This window comes from Aptenodytes patagonicus, chromosome 9, assembly GCF_965638725.1.
Source record: "Aptenodytes patagonicus chromosome 9, bAptPat1.pri.cur, whole genome shotgun sequence".
Taxonomy (NCBI): Eukaryota; Metazoa; Chordata; class Aves; order Sphenisciformes; family Spheniscidae; genus Aptenodytes; species Aptenodytes patagonicus.
In genome coordinates this window covers 23,351,206-23,372,367 of record NC_134957.1, presented here as the reverse complement: position 1 = coordinate 23,372,367, position 21,162 = coordinate 23,351,206, and the positions used below count along the sequence as shown (strand labels likewise).

Below are 21,162 nucleotides of genomic sequence, written 5' to 3'. Positions count from 1 at the left end.
AGCAAGTGAGAGCCCCATCGAGCAGTCTCCTCATTCTGGCTGTGTATAATGCAGACAGGTAGCTCCCTACAGCGACTGCTTGCTAACTGAAGATTTGTCCTGTAACAAGAGTCCCTTTATTAGTAATTATGGTAGTATTGCTTTATTATGTTATAATTAAGGAAGTGAAGAATGCAGGAAAATAGAAGACAGTAATTCAGGATAGAGCCAGGAGGCCCATGTGCCAAGGTGATGGGCAAACGCACATCTTTCTCTGCACATCATTACTGGAGGTTGATTAGTGAAGGGGTGTCATCCCTGAACCAGGGGGCATGCTGGGGATACTTACTTAGCAAAATCCATGCTCTGCCATTGTAATGAGGAAACTACAGGAGAAGCTAATAATTACTTGAGTTTAATATAATGAAGAGGAGAAAGCTGCAGTATCAACTGTTTTCTGAAGATACAGATTTAAACCTGGTGTCAGGTTTTCTTTTGTGATGTGGTACCAAGCTGTCCTTATGTTATTGAGAAAATAGCTCTCTGTAATGTAGGCTTGCATGACTTCATCTGTTCTTTACATGCTTTGCCCAGGTTTTAGGTGAAAACATACTAGAGAATCAACATTATTAGTATCTGTAAAAATGTAGCCTGCCTCTGCGGAAGAAAAATAGCAGACCTGTAAGCTTATTAGTTTAAAAAGGGACACAATATCTGCATGTTTTGTGTAGAAACAATTACTGCCTATTAGAAGCCTGTTGGCTTTAGTGCTGTGTGCTCATGTGAGCAGTGTCCTGCTGATGTGTGGCTTTACTTTATCAACAGGAGTGCAGATAAGAGTGATGCCAGAGCAGGCACTGTGGAGCATTAGGAAGGGAGGGTGCTGGCTGGAGTAGCCAGCTCTCCTTAGGACTGGAGAGCTCTCCAATTTACTTTTTTTTTTTTTTTTTCTGTTTAGGCAGTTTAGCTTTTTTCTAAGTGAGCTGCAAATTTAACTGGGTGTCAAGTTCAGAAATGATCACAAAGCTTCCACAAGCGAAAAAAGAAAGGAAAAAAAAGACAACAAACATGTTAGCATTCTGCTTTGAGAGGTGCATGAAAAAGAAGACACCTCTATCTTTGATCTATATGTACAGTTACAACAGTTTTTGTGTATACCTAAATACTCACAGTCCCGTCTGATCCATGTGTAATGACTTGACTAGTCACAAAAATCTAAATGGAGCCTGTATTTTACATTCTCATTTGCTAGGTTGCCACCTCTTTAAAAACAAACCCAAGAAATATTAAAACCAGTCAGTACTGTTCATCTTCCTCAGCAAAGAGAATGGGACAGAGGTGGCTCACATCAGTGGATTTAACATCATTAGTCCTTTTTTGGGGCATTATTTTTTGACTGAACCAGCAATTTCCAACAGACTTCAGTAAAAATCCAGGTCTTCTTAAATTTTCCTTGAGTTAGACTTTGACAGCCCCTGCACTCCTGGTGATTTTCCTTCTTTCTTCCTCCCAACGACATGTCTGTTTTCTCCTTCCTGAAGAGCCAGCCTCATTTCTGCACTTTTCTACCACAAGAGAAGTCTTTTGAGGGAGGAAATTATATGTTCATGTGTACCCTGCTGGGCTCTTCCCTCTTGAATGAGCCCGCTCTTGATGTCAGCAAAAAGCTGGACAGTCCAATGGCCATCCTCACCTAAAAAGACAAACCACCTATTGCAAGTGGTTACTAGGAAAGAAAACGGCAGAACTTATTGAGATGGTGATTTACTGAGGTGTGCTTTTTGAATGGTTGTTCAGCCTGAATGCTCTTGATTGTTCATATACAATAGGCCTGATTTTGGTAGCTTCACTGGGAGTCAGCAGAAGCTGCCGGAGCTCCGTCTGTGTAAAGATCAGGGTGAGCCTGGTCTACGTAAAGATCAGGTCCAGGCGGTGCTGAACAATGCTGCCGTTGCAGATGGAACCTAAGAATCAGACACAGTAAGGGTTAAGCCAAACTTTCATTGCCAACTCAAATCACAATGTGTTTGGAGTTCAAACAAGTCTGGATATTTTTTTTTAGTTAGCTAGTTGTAAGTTTTTCTTTCTTATTTGAGATGCAGCTGCTTCAGAGTTTAAAGGATTAGAAGCCTGAAATGCTGGAAATCTCACAGGAAAACCTGCTCTTGAAATCTCCAGCTCTGAATTGGATGAATATCTGACCCCTGGGGCTCTTATTATTTTCTGTTGAATTTTTCTGCAGTAGGCATTTTCTACCTAAGTATAAAAGACTGCTATCAGAGCCTTGGCATTTATATCTGAAGTCAAGTCACTGAGAATTATCATGACAGCTTGAATCATGCTTCATAAGCTCAACCGAAGGTCTTCGCAGGCATTTGGGTTCATCAGAGCGTGGTCAGGAGTAAGTCCTGACAGGGTGTCTGTTAGGCCGTGGAATAGCAATTTCATTTGTGTTTCTGTGTGTGTATTACCTAACTGTCAGTCAAGGAAACTGTGCAAGGTGCTGTATAAAATAATACAGAAATAGTTCCTGCCCTAAGCTGCTAGTAGTCTTCACGTGAGGCATTCTGACTGAGGAGACATGTAATGGAACAGTGGGACTACGGATCAGCAGTGAGGTCAGCTTACTTGTGAGCTACAGTTGTATTGTCAGTCAGCACAGCACAGCATGCCTTTGAGGAGGAGCTAGCTTTGTGAGAATTTAGTTACAAGGACCTTCTCTCAAACAGAACAACGGAAAGTGCAAAAAACCCATAGCCTTATCACTGAAGCTTTAACAAGCTGGAGGCTTTCTATGGACTAGCAGGGAATCGGAATGAACATTTTCATAGCGATTGAGAGGTGAAGACTAGTCATGAAGATTTTGGAAACTGGTTGAGGAAAAGGCTGTGAAGATGCTGGAAATAAAGAAAAGAAACTTATGCTTGATAGGAAAGAGAATAAGGAGTCAGCAGGGAAGACTCAAAGAGAGGGGTAAGCAGACAGAATAGGGTTATATTTATCAAGGTGATAACCATAACAATATGTTGAAAGTCTGGCAGTGCTTCTCCTAAGAACACTTGAAACACTGAAAATAAAGACAAGAAAATTACTAGATAATTTCATGCAGGAACACATCCTTCACAGTTATATTAAGAAAAGAAGATGGGATAAGGTAGACACCTTTCTAAATCGCTTTCCTTTTTAAATTTCTATAGGAGCAAGGCGATGTAGTAAATGGAGGTTTGGGACACAATAGCTCTAAGTTCCAGATTTCAGTCAGTCCCAGAGAAAGGAATACAGACACACAGAAACCGTGCAAACCAGCAAAGAGGCAAGCCTTTCAAAAACGCCGTGTCACCTAAGGGTTTTCAGAAGACAGTTAAGGCACGTGATGACTGACCTAGAACAGGTTAGTCCCGGTGCTGTACTTAGACTGTAGGCACTGTACTGGGGATTAAATTAAGCAGTGATGTAGATGTCCATTGCAAGATTCATTCTTCTATTTCTTGGTATTAGTCTTCATAGCACTTTCTGGTTACTGCTTGTTTCTTTCTTGAAATTACTTTGAAGTCTCTTGCGATTGTCTCTCTCGACGCTTTCTTACAGTCTGCAGACACAAGTTGCGATCTGCTTGGCAGTTCTGCAATTGCTCTGACACTTGAGAGAAACCTTATATGCCATCAGTCACTTATCGCTGCTTTGAATTTGCTGGCAGACCATGTGCCACTCATACATTCACTGTGGAATTGGCTTTATCTTCGCTGGCTTGTGGTTTGGGGACCACCTGTCACAATGCCTCATTTTAATCCTTTTTTTTTTGTGACTGCACTGGCAAGATTCATCACGCCGTAGCTCAGGGGTAGTCTGCAATAACTGGTGCGGATGTCTCAGATTGTAAACCATGAAGCTGTGCCCTGAGGAGCAAGGGAAGACCCCGGCGATAATGCCTGTGAGCACGGGCTGCAGAACCCTTACCTCCAGGCTATTTGTCCGGATTTCTCCCAGAAAAATGTGTGAGCAAACCCTGTGAAGCTGAATGTTGTTTGTTGCTTCAGTTTCGAACTACAGCTCTGCCATGCGGACTGTAATAAAAGCGGAACTCAACAGGATATAAAACCATGTGATACAACAGGGATCAAATCTTTTTCTGATGCCATTCTCTCCATTTCCCTCAAAGTTACATACGGGATGAATTTGGCCCTAGAGGTCTAAAATGTCCTGACAACACCCATGTGAACACAAACCAATGAGCTCTGCACAACGCGAATAGATCGGGGAGGGAAGGCAGCTGGGAAGTGCACCGAACCGCAAGCACTGGCATGTACAGTAAACCTGATCACTTGGAATTTAGGCAAGGGGAAATATTTGAAGAAGATAAACAGTAAACTAAACTGTTGCCCTCACAGAAGCCAAGCCTTTCTAAATTTAGAAAAGTTCAGTTCCCTTAGTATTTTTACTATTTTACATTTCTGCTCCATGGCCATTAAAATAAGAGTCTCTTTGAATGGTTTCTGAGTAGAAAAGGAAGCAAAGTGGCCACATTTCGCTATCCTCCTATGCCCAGGGAACAACAGAAAATGCTGGAGAAACAGGGTGTCCTCCCTGGCCCGTTCATTACCGAGAGGTTCAGATCATTTAAAGAGGCATTGGTATTTCTGGATACTTAATCAAAGCCAAACCTCAAGGTGAACCTCTTTCAGCTTGACCATTACTTCTTATAGGTGATGTTTTAATTTTTATCTAATGACAAGAAAAGTCTTTCATTCTCCCCAGCTGGCATCGGAGATATTATGCCCAGACATTAAAACATTGAACAGTTCTGTCATGTGTTACTTTAGTCTCCTGCTCAAAGTCTTTTTCTTCTTCCCAACCGATCTCAGATATAATACAAAATAATCAGTGAGCAAAAAAAGGGTGGCAATTTAAACTGCGGCTTTGAAGTTCAACCCGTATTCTGGGCTGTTGCCCTTCATTCTCCAGCCATCTGAGAGGTGTCTGTCCTGAAGGGTTAACTCAGGCTGTTAGGCCAGATCTACAGTGGCTCATCTATTATATCAGGGAATACTCTTAGGATGCACTAGGAATTGGCTGTGGGTTACAAAACCGCACTTTCGCTAAGATATCTCTGATCTTGCTGATCCTTTTGCCCCAAATGAACTAATTAATACCAGGATATGTTCATTCACATCGTAGTTTTGCTGGCATAACTGTTCCAGTCCCATATCACACCTCAGTTACAGCCTCGGGTACAGCAGCCGTGTCAGCAAAGGTTTATGTTGCCAGTTGTTAGTCAAGTGCCAGATGCATCAAGTGTGTGCTCCCAAGTGTGGGGCTCACCAAGCCAGAGCTTGCCTTACCTGTCACTTTGGCTTGAGCTGGTGACCTGCTTGGCTGAATATCTCTTCAGTGCCTTCTACCGTTAACTTCCAGTTGCCCCCCAACTCTGAAAACTACTTGTCATTGAAGCCTTGCGGGCTGCTCGTACAGGAATTTTAGCACTTGGCCAGGGCCAGTCCCACGCCCTGTCCCTGCTCCCAACTCCTGATTGCCCACAACGTGCTCCTTAAATGACAATACCATTGATGGGGTTTCACCACACAACAGAGAAAGAAGGAAAACATGGAGACCTGCAGAGAGACCTCTGCAGCGTGCTCTTCTTGGTGTTAGGGATGATGACGAATGAAGTGCTGCCAGGGACGGGAAGGAATGTGGCAAGCAGTCCTTCATGATGGAAATCTTCGCCAGGAGCCAGCAGCCAAAGCTAGAGATTGGTGTAGCTTCCTTGAACATCAACCCTTGCAGAAAACCTCTCTTTAAGCCGGTGTCTATTCTTACCCTGAATGAGTGTGCATCAGTTGCCACCATAACCAATAAGGCTTTTGCATACTCTGAGGAGATAATTAGACCTTGTTTGGTTTATAGAATTAGTAAGCATCCTTATCTCTCCCAAGACACAACCCAGCACAACATCAAGGTAAATAGGACAGGTGCAAGCAGTGGCTCGGCACTTCTATGGACAGATCAGCAACAACATGGCAGAAGCCTGAAAAGATACACCTCTTCTCTCAAAGAATACAACTCTGATCTTGTGTCTAAGCAATAAAATCCTCCCTGTGTTCTCTTCCACCAGAGGGTGCCAGTGACTGAGAAACCACCGGCCTTGGCAGCCCCTTGCAAGATTGCAGACCCCTGTACTCACCGGGTATCCTAATGAAAGAGTGGAATACACATAGCTGATAAAATCTGCATTTACTTTTAGCTCCCTCCATGGAAGGAGAGATATTGTATGTTGACAGAATTCAACAGAGCTGGCCACAAAGCCCCAGCGCAGGCATGGAGGTAATTTGAGAGAAACAGCCCCATTTTCTGTTCCAGCCATCGGCTGCACCCTTGCTGTGAGATGGTGAGAGGGGAAGTGGTTGACCCCCGGGGTATTTTCAGGATGCACAGCTTGCTTGTAGCTCTTGGTCACACTGAAGCATCTCTTTGTGTTCTTAACCAACATTAACATTAAGAGTCTTCTAGGGCCTTTTTCAAATTCCTCTATTCCAACCGAGGGAAAATTTAAAGGGACAGTTCCTCACCTGAAATAAAAATTTTCAACTTGATTAATCATCAGGTGAAGGTTTGGCCTAAAATCTTTTATTTCTTTGACAGAGAAGATAAAAATAGCCCATTTTTTTTCCATTTGCCATATGTACTCACCTGTCCCATTAGCAGCAACGGCAAATGTTACTACCTTTTCCTCCTGTTAGCCGTCAGGAAAGAACAAAGCTAGGCAACACCAAGCTGGAGCCTGTTTTGTCTTGCATGATAGCAACAGACGTGTTACATGAATTTCAATTGCAAAACCAGCAGTGCAATTCCTTTGCTTTCAGATCAAGCCATCGGTCATATTCCCGGAGTCCCACTGAAAGCAACAAGGTTGCACATTTGAAATAAAGGGCACGATTTGGTCTGCGTATCTTCATTAATTATTAGTGTCTGGGCTGAGCGTGCAGAAATAGCCGTTGGGTGAGTCCATCCCTTGACTTGTTACCTAGGCAAGTGTGGTATGGACTTACTGACACTTAATGAAGATAGAACTCTAGGATGAGATTTTGTCTGTTTATTTTACAGAGTTACTTTTCACAGTAGAGTTTCTCTTTGGTATTGTAACAAATTCATGAGATCTGCTGTAATGTTAGGCAGAAATAACCTGCTACATAGACAATCCGGTGGGACAGGAACAGGAAGACATGGCAGAGACCAGTGGAATTATAAGACTAAAGAACCAGTCTTCAGCTGCTCAAGTGTGACATATGTTATATATGAATTAATTTTTTAATCTCAGCTGAGTGACATTTTCCCAAATGCAGAAGTGTCAGCGAATGGAACGACTCGTTGTGATTGGCACACTCCCCAGAAGAGGATATTGCCAGTAAGGGCTGATGACATGTTAGGTCAGGACTGCAGTGCACTGTTGAGCCTTGAGACTGAAATAAGGGCTGTTGCAAGTCAGGGTTGAGTTTGCAGAACTGTGTGGGGGCAGCCTGCGCTCTGCTTCTGACACGGAGCATGTTCTGAACACATTACTAAACAACTCTGATGGCATTTCTGACACAAACAGTACGTGTATAAAACCTCCACTCTGCCAGTTTCTCGTTTGATTCAGGTGGTTAAACTGAACTTGAGGCTTTTAGTTTTACTAATTGAAACATACAATTGATAATTTGTCTCACAACGGAAACTCAGGGTGGACCTCAATAATTCACTTTATTCTCTCCATATGACCCTGAAGTCAGAGGAGCAAGAAGCAGAAAGACATCCCACCCATTTTAGAGCCAACAGAGTGGCTCCTATTCTACCTCCAGCTGTGGGTGTGTGGCTGGCACTTCTCTGGGGGCTGGCACCCCTTGCAGGTAACTGAAATAACTCCAGCAACCTTTGGTAGCCTGAAATAACTCCAGCAACCTCTGGAGATGTGGCTAGCCCAGGATCAGGAAGCTGATCCTCTATGCACATCCCTCCTTGGCCATAGCAGAGGGGAGAAGGTTCAAGAAAAGAAAATCATAATAAAATCCAGCTAACTTCAAACAAAAGAGATCTAGTAGAACATCCTTCCAGCACACGATTGTTTCCTATGGCATGTTGCCTAGTGCTCTGCTAGTAATCCTAAGTATGATAGATGAAGTTTGATACGCACAGTGACTGAGAAAAATTGCTGGTTGTCAGAACATCAGCAGCCAAGACAACAGCTATGTTTATTGACTTCCAAATTGCAATATAATCTTAGTTATTTGTAAACCCAGTGTTGTCCAACCTGTTACTCTCTGTGGAAGCATAGCTAATGGCCTTATAGAAGGGACGGCAGCTCAGCTTCGTACTGATCATGCATATTAAACTGTCACTGTAACACATTGATGTGTTGCTGTACGGTTTTTTTAAGAACTGATGTTCTTCCTCTCTGTCTTTAAACTGCTCTGGGTTGCGGTCTTACAGCCAAAAGCAATCAACAGATAAAATCCACAAATGTGCATATTAGACAATAAAGATATATAGGAGAGTACAAGGAGAGTAAGGAATTATTCACACTAATGGAAATAATAGAATTACTAAAGGGAATATCAGCTTTAGGGTTCTGAGGTTCAACAGCAAGGCTAATCTTATGTGAACCTTCCTTCCTCTTGCATCTCTCCAGACTTTTTAATGTAGGTAATTATTATATTTACCTTAATTGAAATTAGTCTTCCCTTGAGCAGGAAGTTGGACTAGATGACCTCCAGAGGTGCCTTCCAACCTTTTTTTCCCTTTTTTTCCTATTATCCTATTTTACAAGCAGAATAACTGATACAGAGACTGAATGCCTTACACACAGAGTAAATGAAGAGGAAACACAGAACAGAATTCAGAAGATGGGATGCTGGCACTATGTCCCTCTGCATGGGAGGGGCATAGCCAGGAGTGGCAGCCGAGGGGGCTGTGTCACACCTGCCCAAACTGGGGAGCGAAGGAGGAGTGGGTGGAGGTGGCTGTGGCCACTGCGATAACACAATCACCTTTTCATTATGGCTGTGTGGCAGCAGCCAGACCATGCACTAAGTGCCACCAGGGTCACCCGAACTTACAGAGACTACACACCTAGTGCTCCAGATTCTGGAGGCATGTGATTAACCTTAACATCTCAAACTTTGTTTTTGTTTGCTACCCTAAAAGTAAAGCTGAAGATCTTGAAAATGTGGTCAAGATGGAAATAACATAGGACGGTCTGCCTGAGCCTGCGGTGAGCCTGGAAGTTGAGAAGCTCGGAGTTTTCACCTCTGGGAGCTGCCACAGACAGGTTAATTGCCATCAGTCAGAGCCTGTGCCACCAGCTTTGTGCATGGGACTAATTAAGATTCATCCAGGCACACTGTGCCCGGTGTGCTCATTTCTGTGCTCCCAGTGGCACCTCTACTTCTGAAAGCTGCATCTGTGGCGAGTGGCTGCAGACACACTTTGGGATCCAGCTCTGTCCCAAGCTTCCTATCTGGGGCTCCATGTGTCCTAAAACACAGGTGAGAAGGAACACAAGCACCACGCATACGTGCCTTCAAGGCAGGGCAGAGCCTCCAGCGTATGGATGTGAGTGGCTATGTGTGGCTGTCATCTGGAGACAGAAGTCTGCCTGCATACTATTAAGCAATACCTTAACTATGGCAGAACTGGAGATAGAAGCACGGCTAACAGATTAAATAGGATAAACTAAGGTAACTCTGGTTACTTCGGTTACTAAACTCTTTTCTTTCCTTAAGATGTTATAAATAACTCAGAAAGCTGCCTAGAAGAAAAGCAATACAGCCCATTACAGAAACTTTTCTGAGAATTAAAAAAAACTTAAGAAGGGAGAAAGGACTTCAAAATTTCCCAGATTTATAGTCTCAACGGGAGAAATGGTAATAAAAGTCTAAATGACATCGACACAGTTTCATTCACGGACTCTCAATGAAAGGAGTGGAAAACAAGTAATACGATTTCCAAATAATATTTGGAAACAAATAATATTTGGAAAACAAATAATATGATCGAATAAGATCTCAGTTTAATGAGAGCTCAGTATAAATTCTTAGACAGATTTATTTATTCCCATGCTGGGATGTTTCGATCAGATTGTACAAGCACTGCTGGAGAAACTGTAGGAAGGAAGATCATTTGGAATCTCTTTTGCAATCTTGTGCACAAATAGCCTGAGCAGACTAAAACTTTTGTTCAGTAACGTGTTTTGTTTAATGTTACAAAATACAGAGTGATTGGTAGCAAATTATAAATGTTACCAAAGCATTTCTCACTGGACTGAATTTCTTGCTGGAATGAGAAACATTAAGTTCTCCTTGCAAGCGGATTTCTTAGGAACAGGTAATTTCAGAATAGCTCCCAAAGCCATAAAGGGGTAGATTCTGTCTAGCATCCAAGATGTGCTGAGCACTGAAGTATTTATGAGGGAGGTAATTATGTGTTTTGTGAATAAAGAGTAGAAAGATGTGAAATCCACAGCTAAGGTACTAACTGATTAGTTCTCCGCTTTGTACGTGCACGATCTGTGAAAGGGGGGTTGATGAAGAAAGAAAGAAGGAACATCAGTGTCACATATGATTTTGAACATCTTAGTAAGAGGATTTAAGGTTTATGACTTTTTTTTCTTCACTCAGTACAGTTTTGTTTCCAAAATGATCATATTCCTTTCCTCTGAGGCTCCTTAGCTACATTCACTGAAGATGTGTGTGGCATAGTTCACGGTGCACTGTGTAGCCTGTAGCGTGCTAGGAATAACTTATTAATGGACTGGCTTAGGGGAAGCTCTTTGCTTTCAAAATGTTAAGTGAAACAAATGTTACAGACTAGCTTTATTATACAGATCCTGAAATTTGAACAAAATAAAAAACTGCTTTTCATCCGTATGAAAAGAAACTTTATTGGATTTTTCCTCAACTTTGTTTTGTTCTTCAGTTAAAATCTTCATCCATGGGCTGAAAGGTCATTCTTTTCTGCTTTGTGCATCTTTTTGTTTTTCATTTAAACCTTGTAGAGAATTGACTAAGCTAAGATGATCCAGGAAAATTAAATATGAGCTCTAGACCTAGGCTTGCTCTGCTGATGAGCAGTGGAATTGCTGTGGCCTTTAAAGTATCTAGCTTGGGTTCAGCAGAAGAGAGAAAAAAAGAGGACAGATTTCTACTGAAAACAAACTGGAAAGAATTTGCTTTGCAGTGTTGGGTCAGGTACGTGCTGCTGGTCTGTCAAGGCTAATTAAGTTCTAAGCCAGCCATATTTTGTTTATATAGACGACATTATAGTCTCCGTCTTCTTCTAGAAGGCATATGGTCTCATTAGGATGACAAAGTAGTAGTTGCACAGATTATATTAAGTGTAAAGAAGAATTCTACTTTTAAATGTCAAGGCTACATTTTCTGTTATGTATCTTATTGAGACACCACCACCCCACCCCCACCCCCGAGGACTTTCTTTTGTGACTCTTTCTCCATACTCAGATTTTCTATTTGCCTAGGCAGGTGTCTTACACATTCATCCTGCTGCTAACACAGTAATCACTGATGTGAGCACCCACCTAACTCTTCCGAAGCTTTTACCATAGGAAGTTACCAGCACTCCTGCCTGTTCAAAAAAGATTAGCTCAGTAAGGGCATGGTAAATAGTGGGACGTTTGTGCCAAAGATCCCTAAGCGGAACTGTCTGGGTATCTATTGTGTTTCCCTTCTGAGATTTCATATTAAAGAGAAAGTGTGGGAAAAGTGAGAAATGGGAGTTGTTAGTGTGTGTTTATTTTCTGACAATGTAAGTATAAACCAGTTCTTATGAACTGGAATGACATTATCCGGGGCAACAAGGTTCTGCTTGTGGGTGGGTGATGCAATGGGCTTTTCAAACCAATTTGTCATCTTGAGTTGAGGATGATAGTGCCAGACCAGCAATGGATGAGTAAATGTGATAGGTTTGCAAGTAACAGTACAGACGTCTATCTGATAAACGCTTTCTGTTCTACAATTTCCAGTGACTCTACAAGTGTGAGCCAGCTGGCTGCTGTTTTCTTCACCTTGCGTGGGTTTTTTGTCCAAGGGCATGAAAGAAGCCTGTGCTTCTTCACCCTATGGACTTTGTCACTACTTCTTGGTAGGTAAGAGTGCAAAGAGTTGCTGGACAAATTGCCCTCTGTCAAGTTTGCTTTTAGAGTGTCCTTGAAGTACTTTATTAGACAACCACATATTATTTTTCCAGTTCACTGTAGAGAAACATTCATGCTTCATCTATCCACATACCAGCTTTAATAGATGTTCAGTCGGCACTAGGCAGGACTTCGTCATTGGACAGTATTGTCCAACAGGCTGATCAAGAGATGAATGGGATACACCATTCCTCACCGCTTCTGCCATTGCTCTCCAGTTAAAGCAATCTTGCGACACCTAAGTTAAAGAGATGACTTTGAGGAGACTCTATTCCCTGCAGCAGCCCCAAAATTAAGATTGCTTTCTTTAACAACAACAACAAGACAGCCCTGAACACAGCACATTACAGACCAATGTGCTTGGCCTTAAGGATTCCTATGGGTGTGGGGTGCGCAAGAATAAAACCAGCCAATCCATTCACATGGGGCTTGGACTATTGGAACAAGACTGGCCAGGCCACATGAAACCAGTGTGGTGGTAACTGGTATGGGTGGATGTGAGGATTCCTCCAGTGCTGGACTACCCTACATGGGCTGGTACTGGTGTTTGCAAATTCTCAGGCAGATCTAGGCAAAGGACAGCAGAGAGTGGAGAGAGGATTGGAGCCATTGTCATGCCTAGCCCTGGGGAAACTGCTGTTGCCAAGATCGTTATTTCCCTCCCTACCCCTTCACCCTTCTCCACTATTTTTTCCAGCTTATTTCTGGAAGCCATTTTGACCCTGTCAGCAGCGAGCAGCAATGGCATGGAAGTTCCGGGATGATATTGCTTGGAAATGTAACCTAACAAAGCACATTGCAACTTGGAACCAGTGCACACTGGAACAGGCAAACACGGCTCATGGACAACCGACTTCGGAAAGATCAGGGAGCCCCACTGGAAGAGGGTATGAGTTGGCTGTCCTTAGAGACAGAAGGAAAAAACATATACATTCAGTTTGCCTTCCCTTGAAGTTTGCCATTGTCCCTATACAAAAACCACCAAAATTTCACCAGACTATATTATATTTCAAATGTGTAAGTACAAAGTCATCTTGCTGTCATTTGCTATCACTCAGTGAGTTTAAGCACTCCACACACCGCTGGTGACAACCTGCAATTGTTCATCTTTGTTCCCTAGGGTGCTTTCCCTGACAATGGAATGACTCAACTCAGTAATGTTGACTAGATGAGCACATGATTTCACAAGAAAATAATCAGTCACTTTTTTAAAAAGGGCAAATTTATGCAGCCACTTGGAAGAAAAAAGCAAAATGCAGCCTAAAATTCCTTTTATTTACACTGGGAAATGAAGCACGAGTAAGATGATTAGAACCGTAATTAAACAAGAGAGTCAAATCCACAGATATGCACAACATACAGAAAGAGGCTTTCAGAGAGACAGCACAGAAGAATCCTAAAGTATTTTTTCCACTGCAAGCCCTAGGGACATCCCTCCTTAATTTGATCTCTAACAAGAAGCTATCTCCAAAAGCCCCTCTGTTTACCCTTGAATAAAAGCTGGGCCTCAGGAAAAGGTCTAGCTAATTTTCTCACTAAAAAGATACTGCATACATGGTGCATGCATAGGTACTGAAATTTGAGCTTCGTTACAAATGGGAAAAAACAATTTTCTAAGTATGTCAGGGGAAAACCCCAGAGGAGGTTCTGTCTGCAGCCAAGTAAAGCTTGAGTTTGGCTCCAGTCCTGAATTATATCCCTTTCTGTCATTTGCCAAACACCATCTCAGCTCTCCAGATGCTGCTAACATCCTAATATCATACTGCATTTAAGTACCATCCCAGCTCTCCTTCCCTGTATTATACAGTTCTTGGCATGTTTTCAATAGCTTTCCTAAACCCACATCCGAATTCACTGTGATAGGTTTCGATAGCTTGCTGAGAGGCAGATAATCCACCCTTTGTCACTATGGATTGAGTCCTGTCTCAAAAAAAGAACAACCCCATTTCATCAGAAAAAAAATAGGAATAAATTTGCCACTGCTAACAAGCTTGACTGGGTCAGAGCTTTGTGTGCTGGAACAAAGAGTTTAAGACCCTGAAACATGTTAGTATTGCAAAGAATATTCTATTCAGTCTCTCTGCCGTACATATTTTAATGCACTAGATCACTTGTAGTTTGTTAGATCACGTCTCACGCTAGAGGAAGAGTACCCGTCAGATCCTTATGAAGTACCTGCTCTGCTTTGGATCTAATTCAATATGATCTCTTTTCTTCTATTGTATAAGAGGTCTCAGTGCCCCTACCTGTTTCCAGATGTAGCAAGACAGACAGCCAAATTCAGCCCTCAGCTAACCTAGCGCGGTGCCGAGGGGAAGACAGCCATTCCCAGGTGTTGGTCATTGATGCATTCATGCAGAGCTTTAATCCAACTGGGAGCCCAGTGCGCAATGGAAGCTGTTAAAAAAAAGTTCTAGGAAACACCTTTCCCACATGACAGCAGGGCGAGGGAGAATATCTCTGTATCCTTAGGGAAGCCCAGGACCTGTGATGTTTGAAGACTGAGGGGCTTTATTCTTCACAGAGAGAGACACATACTGCAAAACATCTACAGAGATTTGTTTGAAACCGTAAGCACATCTGCTTTGGCCTTGCTCAGACTTCTCTCATGGTCCCATTCCATGAACGTTCATGCAAGTCAGTTCTCAGTAACCCGGCTCTTTGCAAAAGTCAGATATATATCTGTTTTCTCAAGCTCAGGCAGCAAGTAAATTTTACATGAGCATGCCTTGTGATGTTCAGGGAGACTGTTTCTATTCAGGGGGTAGAAACAATGCCACTTAATGATAAGACCATTAAAAAACAGGAAGTGCAGCTCAAATTGCAAGGCAATAAGCAAGAAGAATCTTGCAGAATAGTTTTGAAAAAAACAATGCTTCTGAGAAACATCACAATCTGCTCCTAGCTATTCACTAGAAAAGAGAAGAAACTTCACTGTATGAACTGTGTGTTATGAAAGTATTCAGTTCAGTTCCAAGAGCAACAAATGAGATGAAACTATGTGTTCATCAGTTAGCTTCCTAAACTCTGCTAGAAGTGGACATAAGTGTCATGTGATTTCATCAAGAGTTGTTATGATCACATTTTGTTTTCTTTCCATTACAAACATGCAGCCACAGCAACTGCAAAGGAAAAAAAAAAACCCACTCTACTGAACGTTTCCTTACCTCACATCTCCTCAGTGATTTTCCATCTCTGCAAGTGATGCTTTAATTAACTAAAAACCTTCTGACTCTAAGCAGGTTGGAGGTGCTGTCCCACAGCCCCATCACAGCATGGCTAGCAGATTATTAATCTAAAGCAAAGCAACACAACCGGGGAGTCTAAAAATACCAGGGACACCTGAGTTGCTCCATTTGATTGTACTGAATTTAGTGGAGGAGAGGGATGGTCCCTGCATGCAGATTGCTTGGTGCCTGTTTGTAGTCAGAACCTCTTCCGCAGTGTAAAACCTTTTGAAGGGGAAATCAGGGGCTAGACTGGATTTTTTAATTACTTTAGCAGTATCACCTCAGAGGCAGCACATGATGTGCTAGTCCTGCGACTCCTTTGGTAGTACAAGGGATGAACTAATTGCGTTTTGTCAAGCGTATCTCTTGACGTCCTGTGACGTGGAAGATGTAACTGCAGTACGGCACAGGCAACCAGGTGTTAGGAACCACTGCACTTGACCCAGACGCATGGCACTAAGAAGATGATCGCTGTGCAGGGGATGTCAGCAGAAAACAGGTGTAAGAAATGGTACAGATTTTTTCTATGAGGTATTTTCCAAACCTTCAGGGGAAAGTCATTAGTTGCACAATATTGGGTCTCTTAGCAGAGGCTGTAATTATAATGATGCTGCAACTCACCACATAAGGACTCTGACACCACCTCATGATATCTAAACTCACTTTAAAAAATTTCCACTGAAGGGCCCTTTAGAAACAGGACAGTTCCAAGGGTTAAAGTAAAGTTTGCAGGAGCCCGAACCCAGTTCTGCTTTCATGCTTCTCAGCAGCCTCATATTCCCTGAATTAAGCTACTTTTAAATTCTTCTTCTCTGGGAAGATGCTTCAGAACCTATTTGTGACAGTCAAAATTCTAAAACATGGGCAAAATCTGTGCTCCCTAAGGCTATTTCTTGAGACAGTTATTTCCTGAGTATCATTAAAGTGAGAAAAACAAACTCTGAAGGCCAAATTAATGCTGGGTGTCATTCAGCTGACCTTAGCATCAGTGCACCGGCAATGGACTTGGCCATGCACATACATCATGCTGTCTGCTTACAAAATGACAGAATCCAGCATCTGGGCAGGACTGCGTGCATACTGACTGGAACTGGTTATTGAATTGTATCTAAATCCACCATCTCAATGTATTTTTGGCACCATTCTCTTTATAACACTTGCAAACGAGGCTCCCTTTTCAACAGCCCCTTCGGCACTCATATTCCAGGAGCTTAGCAGTGTGGGTGTCTAGTAATGCCCCCTCCCATCCTTCACTCAGTAAAAATGGCACAATAAATTGTTTTTTTCTCAAATGTTTCCCAGACAAAATGTAATTTTCATCTGCGTTACACAAGATTTCACTGTTTTGTTGACAGGGTTTTATTGTGGTAGACTTTAGCTGCCTGTTAAACACTTCCTAAACAGTGAGTGACTAATAAAAATGAGATTACAGGAATCGCTTGGTGTGGGACACACCATTACCTACAATTTAGCTTACCTTTCCCTGCAAACTGAAGATCTTCAAACTGGTCTCCAGACTGCAAAATAATTTTAGAAAGCCACTCTTCTACCTGTAGAAAGTCTATCAGTAACCTGACCAATTCGATGTCTGGGGTAGCACCACTGAAAGCAAGTCTGATAGTGGCCTCCATATGCATGGCAGAATCAATGTACAATGTAAGGAACTCAGAGCAAGATCAAAAGAATTACAGGTTCCTGTAGTACAGGGCGATTTCTGTAATAAATGTGACTTAAAATGACAGAAAAAAAATCTGTAGTCTGAAGGTGCTGCGAGCTGTACTTAGAAGTTCAGTCAAGGCTGTGACATTGTCTTGGTGGCCTTGTACAAGACACTCACTGCTCTGTGTCAGTTTTCTTCATCCATCAAACGGGGTTTTAACACACTGAGCGCCCCTCGTGATCCAGTCGAGGACATTCAAAAGCCTGTGTCCAAGAAAAATATTCACTGAAGCCACCCTTCTAGCGGGTGCAGGGCTGATCTCTTTGGATGTGCCTGCAGAGTACACCAGTGCCAGAAGCAACGTACTAATGTTTGGTGGGGCTCTGCCTGGCTCAGTACACATCTGAAGTACCTCGGCAGCAAATGGCGCTGCTGGGAGCCGTATGGACGTATTTACAACGAACATTGTAAAGGAGAGGCCTTCAAGAATGCATTTTGCTCAGCTGAGCTGCTGCAGCCCTTCAAGGGAACATGTTGCATTGCAGTGACACGTCCTTCTTGTTCCACTTCAACACAACAGCTCTGTCAGAAGCAGGAGTTACTGATGACTCCACCTCATATTTTAAAAGTGCTTTCCCAGTACCTGGAAAATCCAGCTGTTTCTTTCACTGTCCTGCCTCCAGTTTACCACAGCAGCCATGTTGTTTCTTATTGTGGAATGAATACTCTGATGGAGCTAATGCAGTGGAGTTTGATTTTTTTTAAGCTAACGCAGTGGAGTTTGACTTTTTTAAAGCATTCCAGCTGGTTACCGCTCTGATTAATTGTATGAAATGCAGCTCAACCTTGTCTTAGCAAAGAGTCTGAGATCAAATTGACTTTTTTAAATACCACCTTTGGAAACAAGAAAGCAGAGCAACACAGAACAAAAGAAGCTGGAGGACAGGTGAAATAGCCTTTTTCTAAATCCTATTCATCATTGATCTGGGTGGTTATGAGATCCTTTTTTGTGATTTCACCCTGCTCCCCAAATACACTCAAAATTTATTTCCTAAGCTCAACTCTGTGGCCTAGTTGTCTGTTAGTTGCTTTCTTTTGATACCTCCCTTTGCTTCATCTCCTCAGGTTCAGTAAATGCAGATTTCTGGTAGAAGATGTGGGCACAGACCTGAAGGGTCCAAAAAGGAACAGTGAACCCGCTGCTGCGTCAGGTGAGAGGGAGCGAGTTCTGTGTTGGACAGCATCTCCCCCCTTTACAGCATACCTATGATAAAGGTGGGTTAGGATTGCCTTTACTTTCGAATTTCTCACAGATTAAGCTGAATCAATACGTTTCTCCACTGTGAGCATTTGCCAGCCTCAGCAGCTCAGTTCTGCTCTGTACTTTGCCCATGGCTCCATCTATTACTTGAGAAAAGCTCCCTGGAAGAAGTTGGCACCCTTTATTCCTTGGGATTCCTGCTCAAAATTGATCTCTCTGGCATAATAATTAGTTTGGGAGTAAGCTGTGAGGGTGATAGCATCTGGCTGAGAAATGTATCGATTACTCCATGTCTTCTACTCCTCAACATGCTTATTTCTTCCCTCATTTTTTATTTCTTGCCTTCCATGTGTGAACTTTCCTTTGGGGAGAGGAGGAAGAAGTGTCGCTATTTTACATGTATATTGTGTAGCGCTGTAGGGTCCCCTTCGATGATCCCCACCCAGTTTATTGTTAATGTTGTAAACTATCACCATCCTTCTGCAAACCCCAGGAGAAGCTACCGGGGGAAAAAATGACTTTGGATTGATGTGCGGCACAGATGCAAAGCCCTAACTAACGAGCGCTGCCCCTGCTAATTGTGGTGGAGAAGCCTGCCTGCAGGTGCTGCTTGGCACCTGGCACTTACGCCACCTGTGTGTCTCATCTTATCTTGAAGCGAAGCAGCATATTTTTATATAAGCGGTAGAAATTAATAGAGTTGCTTACTTCTGAGAGCATCTTGTAACAGCTGCAAGGACTGCAGTGCCGGTGGATGGGATCTGTGCAGCGTGCCATGGCTAGGGGTCTGTCCGACCCCGTACAGCTTGGGTTTGCCACCAGCTGAAGGCATGGAAGAGTATCTCTGTGATCCCCTTTTTCCTTCTCATGTTATCTCTAATAAACGGTATTTTAATCAACACCTTACGGAGTCTGAGTGACTTTCTTGCTGGGATCCGTAAGAAACGCTTGCACCGGCGCATTACACTAATATCACCCATTATGTAACAACTAGAAAAATGTAAATTCTCGGGCTTCGTACAAGGTCATTCTCCTGAAGTAAATTTCTCAGCAAATTAAGGGTTTAGATTGCAATGAACACCTGGGGAAACTCTGCTGCCCTTGGGTTCGCAAGGCATCATGAATATTCATTGCAGAGGCAGTTCTTCAGGATCACACTTGGGTATCCACAACAGACAGCATTATGCTTTGAAATTAAAAGATACGGAAAAAAGTGGTATTATTAGTTAAGTGCCTGTACTAAGTATTAACATGGTCGAACGTGTCTCCAACCCCCTTTCACGAGTGGGGAACGCTGTTAGCCTGCTACCCATTGAGGGCAATGCTGATGCCACAGCTGATGGCCTTACGCATTGAGGAAAAAAGCGGGTTTTTCTCCAGAAGTATTTCCCCCCCCCCCCCCGTGTACGCCCGTGCCGGGAGGGAAAGGGAGGGCGGGGGGCCTGGAGACACCGGGCAGCCCGCTGCCCTGGCGGCGCCCTGCCCTCACCCAAGATGGCGGCTGCGGCTTCGCTCCGCAGGACTCTCGCGAGGTTTGCGGCGGGGCCGGGCGCTGGCCCCGTGCAAATGGCGGCGCGGAGGCCGGGCCGCGCGGGCGCGCCGAGGTGAGGCCGGGGGAGGCGGGCGGTGCCGCCATGGAGCACATCACCACCCCGAAGGTAAGAGGCCGCGCCGCCCCGGGCGCTAGCCGCCGTCCCGTCGGGGTCCCCTTGCGGCGCCTGGGGGCGGCTAGGCGGGATGGGCCGGGCTGTGGGGCTCCGCTCGCCGCCCTGCGCCTGGGCCTCCCGGCGGGACGCCTGAGGTGAAGCCCCTCCGGGGGCGGCGGGCCTCGGCCGGGGTTGTTGTCAGGGCCCTGCGTTTTCAACGGCTTTTTTTGCTTTAAGGTCGTGATTAATTTCCGTAAACCAGCTGCCTTTGTTTTCTTTCGAGGCATAGGAGTCCGTGAACGACCCTCGCGCTTCTCAAACGGGTCACGGGCAAGTCTAGAAAGCTTAAAGCTACGTGACGTGGTGTTTAGGTGTTTCTTACTGTATCACCTTGTTGGAAAGGAAATTTTTAGTAAGGATACTGATCAAAAGGTGTTTTGGGTACGTTTCGTGTGAACTTCGTTTATATCAAAGTGCGAGACCCCCTCAGTCCGAATAAGTGAATCAAAATGTGCTTTTTCAGTTGAATAAAGTGAAACAGGAGCTCTGGGAATGCTGTGCTCGTGACAGCTAAAGAAAAATGTATTTATTTCAGGCAGCTGTCCAACTGTTGATTTATTTTTCTTTTTTAATTTATTTTTTAGTACCATGAAGGTTGCTCGTTGCTGTATTTTGTTTTGGTTTATTCTCTAGGATATTGGTTTGGGGGTGCTCCTTACCCATGTTGCCTAAGGTGCTTTGCTGGACCTGCTTGTCTCTAGTTACCTGAAAAAGGGGCAATATTAGATATAATAATCATATGTGCTGAAAAATGTGACATACTAGGAAGACGTACGGCTGAGACCTCTGCTCTTCAAGTTTCTTTGCTGACATTTTCCATGATTTATCTCAGACCAGTGACCCTGCAAGGAAGCTTACTTATTCAATACCCAGAACTAATTTGTCGTATCCTGTTAAACTGTTTGTTTTCATTGTCCTTCCAATTATTTTTTTTCCCATTATTTTTGCTTAACGATGAAAGAAAAATTCCATCTACGTTCATTAAGAAGCAAATAGGCCAGGAGAAAATCAATCAAATAATGTAAAATACTTTAAAAGTAATATTTTATTATGTCTGCGCTAATCTTTTTTTAAAACTGTTTTTATTAATTAGCTTAGTGTGGTTTATGAAATGCGCTTACATGCCTAGGAAGTGTGTTACAAGA

The 21,162-nt window shown here is 43.3% G+C and overlaps 1 protein-coding gene and 1 long non-coding RNA gene across 3 annotated transcripts in view; both read left to right on the top strand.

Annotated features, from left to right (window-relative positions):
* The window catches only part of LOC143164635 (uncharacterized), a 52,952-nt gene extending 33,747 nt beyond the window's left edge, over positions 1-19,205 (top strand). The window contains exons 3-5 of one of the 2 annotated variants that reach the window (XR_012996110.1): positions 12,858-13,047; positions 18,176-18,261; positions 18,805-19,205. This is a non-coding gene — a long non-coding RNA (uncharacterized LOC143164635). Of the gene's footprint in view, positions 1-12,857; positions 13,048-18,175 lie in introns of both variants that reach the window. The other variant, XR_012996109.1, reaches the window with a different exon arrangement.
* Positions 19,206-19,893: 688 nt separating this feature from the next.
* Positions 19,894-21,162, top strand: part of MTMR8 (myotubularin related protein 8) — a 28,577-nt gene continuing 27,308 nt past the window's right edge. Inside the window, exon 1 of the mRNA XM_076347481.1 lies at positions 19,894-19,969. Coding sequence (XP_076203596.1) covers positions 19,946-19,969 — 24 coding nt within the window. The 5' untranslated portion in view covers positions 19,894-19,945. The remainder of the gene's footprint in view (positions 19,970-21,162) is intronic.